The following is a 9,597-nucleotide window of genomic DNA, read 5'->3' on the forward strand; positions in this document are numbered from 1 at the left end:
CTTTGTAAGACGCCCTTTAGCATCACTTTCACAGCAGCTGAGCCTTTGTTTTGCAACCTGCAGATTTAGCTGAAGCTCCTTTTGCAGAAAGACTTCAGCACACGGCGCTAAAGAAGGCAAGCCTCAGTTGTGCGTGTCTGTTTAACGATGCAGTGCAGGACACAGCAAAGTGACTCAAGACATGTCAGACAAATTCAGAGCATTTTTCTCTGAATTTATACAAAGCTTAGAAGCTCTTTTGCTTTTGAGTTTCACTAATCTTGGAGACAAATGAAAATAAAATCACTTTTGCGACTTTAATCTGTGGATAAAACACACAAGTATCCTGTTTTAATTAAATTATAATTTAAAATGATCGTGTGTGTGAGAACTAACCTGAGTATTTTGGCAGATTTTGTGTTATTACTGACCACCATGACTAACACTATGAAACTAGCTGAAGTGCACTTTTTTAACCATGAGCAGGTTTCCATGTTCAGCGATGGCAGTCTGTAAACAGTCCGTCCTCCTATGGGGCCACATGGCATTTATTTTTAGAGCACCACCAGGACCTCAGTGTCTGTCAGCAGGCAGCATAGAAAGCCATAGCTGCATGCCTGCCTGGTGTATGTTACCCACCCCAAAATTACTCATTAGTTACAGCACAGGTGGCAGAATCTCATCTGCAACTATCAGTTAAACAGCGTCTTCTTCACACTACACACAGATCTCATATTTGACTTACACCGCAGAGCTATGAACATTCATCAAATTATGCCTCACATTCATTTGAGGTAAGGCAGTGGCCTGCTACATTTTTAATTCAGCATAATTATTTCTGACACGTGTCCTGGCAGAAAAATAAAGGATTTTTTTCACTCGAGTTTAATGCCTGGTCTTGTGGTGAAGGCCTTAAAGCAACATGTAGGCGTTTAGGCTTGGAAGTAACACGTTTAGTCGATCATAATTAATAAAGTGTGACTGATATTTATTGGAGACTGTGATGAACTTTAGGAACGCTTCTAAATATGATGTGCCCCTAAAGTTTTATGTAAACAAAAGGCGATCGTGGCTTGAGAGTTGGGAGTTCGCCTTGTAATCGGAAGGTTGCCGGTTCGAGCCCCGACTCCAACAGTCTCGGTCGTTGTGTCCTCGGGCAAGACACTTCACCGTTGCCTACTGGTGGTGGTCAGAGGGCCCGGTGGCACCAGTGTCCGGCAGCCTCGCCTCTGTCTGTGCGCCCCAGGGTGGCTGTGGCTACAATGTAGCTGCCATCACCTGTGTGTGAATGGGTGTGTGAATGGGTGGATGACAGGTTGTGTAAAGCGCTTTGGGGTCCTTAGGGACTAGTAAAGCGCTATACAGGCCATTTACCATCTTTTATGTACAGGCTATCAGAAACGCACGCTTGTGAAACATTTTTTGTATTGAATGATTGCGTAATGAACATCTTTTAGGCCTTTGTTGGTGATGTTTTGATCTTTTATGGGTTAACAGTGCTTTAAAGTCGGAGACCATCAGCTCCACGTTTAACGCAGCGTTTCCCCTTTAAATCCCAGCAGCTGAGCTCAGCCAGGAAGTGGCGCAGTGAGCTGGAGCAGCAGACGTCTTCATCATCACAGTCACGTTTGTTTACGTTCATGCTTCTTATCTGATCCCAGGTCGCTTGGGTTTCTCTATTTCTGGGGACCCAGTGTCGCTCTGCAGCCGCAGCACCAACCTTCAGCTTGACGCTGTGACCATTTTGGGAGCATGGCCGACGGTCCAGAGGCTGATGTTGACGACCCACCCAGCATCAATTTCCCCCCGCTCATCACCGTGTCCGATCTACCCAGCGCTACAGCTGCAGGTAACTATGGCTGCGAGAACCGTAAGCGATGATGATTGATCATCGCAAGCACCCACAGGCTGTCCTGCAACTGTGCCCCGTTTGCAGGAGGACGGCCAATATGCGTGACATATTACAGATGTGGTGGTGTTGGGAGGAGGAGGAAGAAGGGGACGGTATGTAGCCTAATAAGGTGTGGCCAATGGATTCAGGAAGCGTTCACATCTCCAGTGCTGCAGTATAGCTGTGACACTTCATCTGTTTTTCTGTCTAGTCACACAAGTAATAGAGTTGTAATGGATTGATTTGACCTGAAGGCTCAGGCAGAAGAGCTCACGGTAATAGAAACATCTGCAGAACATAGCCTAGTGTAACGTGGATCCTTTTAATGTGTATTTCAGGAGCTGTTTTACTGTGTACATCTCCATCTGTGGGAGTTCTCTGAGCACAGCATGGAGCAGACATGAGAAAATGTCACTACACCACTGCTGCTCATCTGCAGCCACCTTATGTGTATTTTGTCTTATGTGTATTTGAGCTGAGATATCATTTACACTTGATAATATGCAGAATAGTTTCAAAATATCATTTTGTATGGTAACAAATCGCCCTGCAAGACCAGACAAAACCAACTTTTCATTTCTGTTATTCTCCCTGAAATGCTGTGTTTGGCAGGTCGTAACCTGAAGGAATGGCTGCAGGAGCAGTTCTGCGACAAACCCCTGGAACAGGATGACATGCGCCTCCACAACGCGGCCTATGTCGGAGATCTGGACACCCTGAGGAACCTGCTGCAGGAAGACGGTTTCAGACGGTGAGGCCGAGCAGTAATAAGTGTATTTGGCTCTCTAGTTAGCAAAGTTAACACATGCTTTACTTGGTAAATGATAAAGCAAAACATCAATACAAATGAAAATGACAAGGTACCAAAACATTTCAGGCAGAGAGACAGCAGAATCTGAGAGAGACTATAGATTTATTTTGTATAAAGATTACAGAATAGTATATTTGTTATTGTCTCTTACAGCAGAACTGTCTTTCCCCCCCAAACAAGTCCAAAGATAACCTTATTCCAAATAATTTTCATAGGAGTAAACACAGACCAAAAGCAGGCTGCTGTTACCATCATCTTACAGCAGGATGGGTGTCTTCCAATACCCATAGCATTATATTGCATACAGCTAGAGGATCATAGTTTAATGCCAATGCAATGTCAAAGCAATATACTACAAATGTAGTGCATGTAACAGAATTTAAATTTGATGTAGTAAAAGTAAAAACATGCAGTTTACAACTCTGATATCTGTGGAAACCTTGTGGAGGGAAGCAGCCCTGCAGCACTACGGGAGGACTAAAAATACACAGAGAACCTTTCAGTGGCTCAGTCCAGTAACCACCAAAGCATTGTAATGCAAAATGCTTTGCTGTTGTTAGCTTCAGTGCTTCCTCCTATTGATGCAGAATCAGAGCCTGGATTTACCAACTGGAGAACATACAGAGCCATCTCATAGTCATGAGCATGCATGCAATGAGGGAAATAACAATTTGATCCTCTAGTGAACATTTAAATTTGCTCGCTTACAAAGAAATAAACAGTCTCTAATTGTAATGGTAGTTTCATTTTAATGGAGAGAGACAGAATATCAACTAAAAATCCATAAAAATCATAAAGTATTTTCATGTCATTGAGTGAAATAAGTATTTGATCCCCAAGCAAAACACGAGTTGGTACTGAGTGGCAAGTACAGCAGTAAGACGTCTCTTGTAGTTGGTCACCAGGTTTGCACACATCTCTTCTCTTCACAGAAACTCTGTAAATGCTTTATGTTTCAACTTAAATCTTCAGCTCCCTCCACAGATTTTCTGTAGGACTGACATCTGGAGACTGGCCATAATGTACTTCTTCTTCAGTCACTCTTTTGTAACCTTTGTGGAATGTTTTGTGTCATTGTCATGCTAGAAGACCCATCCAAGTCCCATCTTCAGTGTTCTTGCTGAGGGAAGGAGGTTCTCATCCAAGATTTTACAGTACATGGCCTCATCCACTGGACCCTTCAATGCAGTGAAGTTATCCTATACTCTCAGCAGAGAAACAGCCCCAAAGCATAATGTTTCCACCTCTGTGCTTGGATGTGTGGATGGTGTTCTTTGGGTCATACTCAGTATTTCTCTTCACTGGCAAACCCAAAGTGCTTTCCTCAGAGGGGAGAGCTTGCAGATGCTGTGAGATTTCTGTCCATTATGGTGTAGTGTGTTCCCAGTGTAGGTCACAACTGCCTTCAGACCATTAACATGCTCCTCTCATGCAGTTTTGGGCTGATCCACCACTTTTCTCATGATCATCCTTGGAGCTCCAGACCGAGGGCAACTGATGGTCATTCAGTTTCTGAATAATCGCACCCACAGGCCTACGATCTTACCCCTGATGACCTTTGACATCTTTTGGAGAGGTTGAAATGGAAGAAACTGATTGTATGCTCATGTGTGCTTTATGCATATAAGAAGCTGAGATCAGGAGTTTCTGTTATTGACTGAATGATTGTAATCTGTAGGAGCCAGAATGCTGGCTGGTTTGTAGGGGATGAAATACTTATTTCACTCAATGACATGCAAATGAAATTATAACTTATATGTATTTTTTTTCTGTATTTTTTGGTTGATGTACCATAAAATTAGAGACTGTTTTTTTCTTTGTAAATGCGCTTAAATTGGAAACGTATTACCCTGGACCTCTCCTTTCTCTGTTTTGGTGTTAGGCGTATCAATGAGAAGTCTGTGTGGTGTTGTGGCTGTTTGCCCTGCACCCCTCTGAGGATTGCAGCCACAGCGGGACACGCAGCATGCGTGGCCTATCTGATCGCTCAGGGAGCCGAGGTGGACCTAGTTGATGTCAAAGGCCAAACAGCTCTGTATGTAGCTGTGGTTAATGGTCACCTGGACTGTGTACGGATTCTTCTTGAAGCTGGAGCCGATCCCAATGGTAGCCGCCACCACCGCAGTACCCCGCTGTACCATGCTGCACGAGTGGGGAGGCTGGACATACTGCAGGAGCTCATCAGGTGAGCCTTGGGAAGGATCAAACTAAAGTCTACATGGACAGAACTGTTTTATATATAGGTTAAATGTTTAAATACGTAAAGAAAATTGGCACTAAAATAGTTTTTATCTTCCATTATGCCACTGAAAACTGGTGGGAGTCGGTTCCAGTTATTACAGTTTCTTTTCATATGGTTTAATCTTTGCACATGAGATTATCTGTGCTTTGCATTTTTAATCCACTACTTTCTTTGTGGTGCAATCATTTCCAATAGCTGTTTTGTAACTTCCTGACTTTAAAAAACATTTTCTGTCACCTTTCCCAGAAAGCAAAAAGACAAACATAAGACCGAAAAACCAACATAAAAACCCCACCAACCATTAAATTCAGAAGCATTTCCCCAGCTGCAGTTTTTAGATCAATTCTGGAAGTCCCATTATGACCCCTGGCACCGTAGCACTACGATTTCACAACAGACCTGAAACTTGCACTTTGAATCTGACCCAACTTTCTGTGGAGGAAAATTTTCAGCAGTTAGAGTCCAGAGTTTTCTGACGTGCAGCAGACCAGGTAACGATGTTCTGACGCTGAATTCCTTTATACAACAAATGGATTTGTTGTAAAGAGGAAAGCTTCTCAATTTATATTTTTCCACAGTAATAAATATCTCTGTATTCTTTCCTTTAGTTTGCATCAAGGATTTATGAAAGAAAATTTAGTCTATGGTTACATTTTTTCTAGGTTCAATGCTGATGTTGACATGGACCACCAGCTGGGTCCGCGGCTCCTGTTAAGCGCTCGAACCCTCAACACTCTAGTGGTCTGCCCTCTTTACATAAGCGCAGCCTACCACCACCTTCACTGTTTCCGGCTGCTGCTCCAGGCCGGCGCTCAGCCCGACTTCAATTACACAGGTCCTGTCTGCCATGAGGCTTTGACACGAGGTTTGGCTTCCTGCCTGCTGGATGCAGTCCTGCGACACGGATGTGAAGTGGCCTTCATCCACCTGCTGCTGGACCACGGAGCGAACCCAGCCCTCGTGCCCTGGGATGATTCGGATTTGGAGGCTCCAAATCGAAGGAAAGTTGATCCAGAGGCACTCAGTGTCTTCTTGGAAGGAAAAAGTAAGTAACAAAAAACAATGCTGTTGCTTTATACAAAGCTCCGGCAGGGAGCTTTTTTTGGTGCACCTCCTCACAACACCAGAATATTTTTTAGTTAATAAGTTGTGAGTTTTTGCAGAGCTTCGTAAAATTGTCTCTCAAAATTGTGGATTTAATGTAGAATCAATAAAACCGGTGTCATATGTTTACATTTCGTATTGCTGGTTCAGATTGTTCATACTGAACAAAAATGAAGTTCATTAACTGATTTCTGATTAATACTGATTAAATGACCAATAGAGCGTTCTGAGAGATATGAAGTAAAAGCATGAATAATAGTCAGAGGCTCACTCAGATTCAATATCGATTGGATTCTTGCAGTAAACAGGTTTGATGTCAGTGGATTTTACTGGGAGGTAAAGCAATGTGTCATTAGCATAGCAGTGCATCAAAATATAATTTCTCTGCATAATGTGGTCAAGTGATAAAGAGGAGAGCTGTGGTTACCAATGGAAACAAAAACAAATTCCAGTTGATGGGAAAAAAGTCTCATCGGGTGTAGTAAAAGTGAAAACAAGGAAGTAGTTTCAGACACCATTAGTTTGTGAATGAAGGCTTTTGAGGCTTTACGATGAAGCATCATTAATGTCATTAGCAACACGTATGTACTTCTTTCTGTAAAGACCCGAGTTTGCAGATTACTGCTTTTAGTTTAAGGATTTCATCTCATATATGTTTAGAATAAGCATTTTTCCTCGTGTTAAAGCTTAGCTGCTTTTACATGAAACAGGGACCTTGTAATGCATGTTTCTGGACATTTGTTGATGCTGAGGAGCTGATATAAAGAAGACCATAAAGTACAATGAAAAAGGTCATTAAAAGCCACACTTTTATGTTTCTACTTATACAAAAGCATGAAAGCATATGCAGTTGTTCAGCTGCATCTATTTTTTCTTCTCCCAGGAAACCCTCGTAGGCTGACACATTTGTGTCGCATCAGGATCCGCAGAACGATGGGCAAAAATCGTCTAAACCACATATCTTCTTTACCGCTTCCAGAACCTATCAAGATTTTCTTGCTTCACCAAAACTGACCATCATCCACCTACTGGTCTTGTTAAATGTTCATTTAACCCAGTCTTTAAAAGAAACCTCAGTCAGTCCCAAAGACACACTACTGCATAAACACTGTAAACCCAGATTGCTAATTGCTTATTATTTTTTATTAAGAAATAGTTATTAATAATATTTTCCAAATAATATTTGTTTGGAAATCATCATTTATGTAAAAAAAAAAAATCTTCCTCGCCGTGTAAAATGCTTCTTATCTTATCAGAGAAGCCATAGTTATGTATTGACTTGTGGAAACTGTGTGTGTATTCTAAATGTTTGCCTTGTGACCTCCCAGATCACCAGGACGAGTCCTGCTAATACTTCAAGTAGCACTTTTTAGCTCAACGACCAGAGCGAGAATCTCATTTGAAGCAACGACTTAAACAAGCCATGTTATAAATACCCCATCCACGGGCAGAGAAGAATATTGTCCAGATGCAGCTCCTTGAATTGTTTGGTTGTTGTTTTATGTAAACCAGGCAGAATGACGGCAAAAATGTGCAAAAAAATCCACACGCTAGATCCTCTTTGTTAGCCACGTGCCTTAACTTTGAGTTTGGGAAAAGTGGCTTCAAAGATTGATCAGACCAGAGTTAGTTACGGTAATCCAAATTAATCGAGTGTGATGTTCCCGGATGAGCAATTTAAGGACCTTGATTGTAAAGTTTACATTTTGTGACGTACATGTCAGCATCAAAATAAAAATTAAAAAAAGCCTTTTTTTCAGGGGGCATTTAGATTGTTTCAATAAATGTAATGAAACTCCTTTTCTGTGACATTGACAATCTGTCAACTAGTGAATGAAATCTATTTGTGATAAACAGAATAAGTTTGTATTCATTAGATGCCATCTCTGGGAGTCTACTGCACCTACTGTGTACTGTGCATGTCTGTTGCACAGCCTATCTTGTCCTCAAACATTGACATTTAAATGTTGACCATGTTGAGACAGTTGTGCTTTATATATTTCATCTCTATTTGAATGAGTAAATGTATGTAATTGTATAATATCTCTTGTGTTTTGTGTTCATTTTTTGTGAGTGAGGGGAGGTGGGTGAGTGGGTCAGTCTTCCAAAGTAGGATCCCTCTGCGTGGTCTTTGTTCTGTTAGCTATCTTCCTTGAACATAGCTAATTAGAGATAATTATCTCTCTCCTCCTTTCCTCGCAGTCTCGTCCAAGATCTCTTTGTAGTCCAAAATATCATGTCTCAATCTTTTTCAGCCTAGGGAACCCTCATAGTCCTAGCTCTGAGAGCATGCATCCACTGTTAGTTTCAATGATTGGTTTGCTCCAAAATTGAGTTTTTAGTCTTATGTTTCATCTCTCATGACTGTAGCCTTGCTGTTTCTCATTGTTGTTTTTCAGCTTGTGATATTTATAGATGCGTAATTTTTAAAACAAGAGTGACGATGTCTCAATGGGTTCATGTATTACTGATGTGAGGCCGATGAATGAACCAGGATATCCACGATGGCTGAGAAAACCGCATTTTGGTGAAAACATAAGAGGCCCAGTGGAAAATGCACAGCCTGGGAAACCCTGAATAAAAGCAGCAGGGAGCTCAACAGCAGAGGGGAGATGAGGGCTATCAATCCAGCAGTTCTGGCAAAGACCTGCAAAGATAGACTGGGATAGCTTTTGAAAAAATAACTCTCAGGCGGTAAATAAAGACTTCCTGCCAACATGTTTCTTCACAGTGTGTCTGTTTTGTAAGGACAAAAGGACCAAAACTGGATAAAATCAAATTTAAATGATAGAAATCTGAGTGAACATCAGTGTTAGAGAGATAAATAACAGAAAGTAAGACTATGTCCAGTTAGAGATGCCAGTGTGTAAGTGAATGGATTTAACAGGTCTTCATGCATGCCCGTGCACAACAACTGTTGCCGTGATGTCTCTAGATGGCACTGTCTTCCTTTCAAGCATGGCAGAAATCTCAGCATCTCTCCTATCTTCTTATTTCACCCTCTCTTTCTCATATCTGCTTTTGTGTTTGCCATTCTTTCTTTCTTTTTTTAAACCACCTCTCGTCTTTCCGTCCATCGCTTGTCTCCCAGCCGAGGTCAGTGTAGAAGATTCAGCAGCTGTGCGCTCAAGAGCCTCTTCCTTTCAGATCTCATTAAAGCGAGTCTTTCATTAACAGAACACACAGAGAGATGCAGAATGAGGCCCTTTGCACCAGTGCAGAGGGAAGAACACACTGGACAGTTTGGTAAACCGCTGTCTTCCTGTGGGGAGTTTCCATTGCAAGAGTCCTCTCTTTTAAGTCAAATGTATTTTATGCTAGCATTTATTTAGGACGACTCCCTGCTATATTTCTTGTGGACAGATTCATTTGGGTTATTCGAGAGATTTCACATAAAGAGATGCATTTGAAAGTGAGATGCAAAAACACAAGGTCGCAATCGGTCCTCTTTTGAAGGCTAAATGCAAAACACGAGGGATTACATTTTACTGGCGACTGCTTCGTGCATCAAACCTTCAAATCATTACCAGCATTAACAGTTTCTGAACACCAAAGTGAGCTCTTTGGTCG

At 41.8% G+C, this 9,597-nt stretch overlaps 1 protein-coding gene across 2 annotated transcripts; it reads left to right on the plus strand.

Annotated features, from left to right (window-relative positions):
- The first annotated feature begins 1,533 nt into the window (after positions 1–1,533).
- asb1 (ankyrin repeat and SOCS box containing 1) lies at positions 1,534–8,747 on the plus strand. 2 transcript variants are annotated; one of them, XM_082507515.1, is made up of 5 exons: positions 1,534–1,828; positions 2,483–2,621; positions 4,564–4,866; positions 5,586–5,968; positions 6,911–8,747. In XM_082507515.1, the coding sequence occupies exons 1-5, from the start codon at positions 1,732–1,734 to the stop codon at positions 7,039–7,041; spliced, it is 1,053 nt and encodes a 350-aa protein (XP_082363641.1). In that variant the 5' UTR covers positions 1,534–1,731; the 3' UTR covers positions 7,042–8,747. The 2 variants fall into 2 exon arrangements, with proteins under 2 accessions (XP_082363641.1, XP_082363642.1); XM_082507516.1 differs by lacking the exon at positions 1,534–1,828 and adding an exon at positions 1,835–2,145.
- The last annotated feature ends 850 nt before the right edge of the window (positions 8,748–9,597 follow it).

This window comes from Aulonocara stuartgranti, assembly GCF_965226115.1.
Source record: "Aulonocara stuartgranti genome assembly, chromosome: 16".
Classification (NCBI taxonomy): domain Eukaryota; kingdom Metazoa; phylum Chordata; class Actinopteri; order Cichliformes; family Cichlidae; genus Aulonocara; species Aulonocara stuartgranti.

Coding starts and splice junctions, on each gene's coding strand:
- asb1 (XM_082507515.1), top strand. CDS start 1,732: ATGGCCGACGGTCCAGAGGCTGATGTTGACGACCCACCCAGCATCAAT. Junction 1,829..2,482: donor ACCCAGCGCTACAGCTGCAG/GTAACTATGGCT, acceptor TGTGTTTGGCAG/GTCGTAACCTGAAGGAATGG. Junction 2,622..4,563: donor CAGGAAGACGGTTTCAGACG/GTGAGGCCGAGC, acceptor TTTTGGTGTTAG/GCGTATCAATGAGAAGTCTG.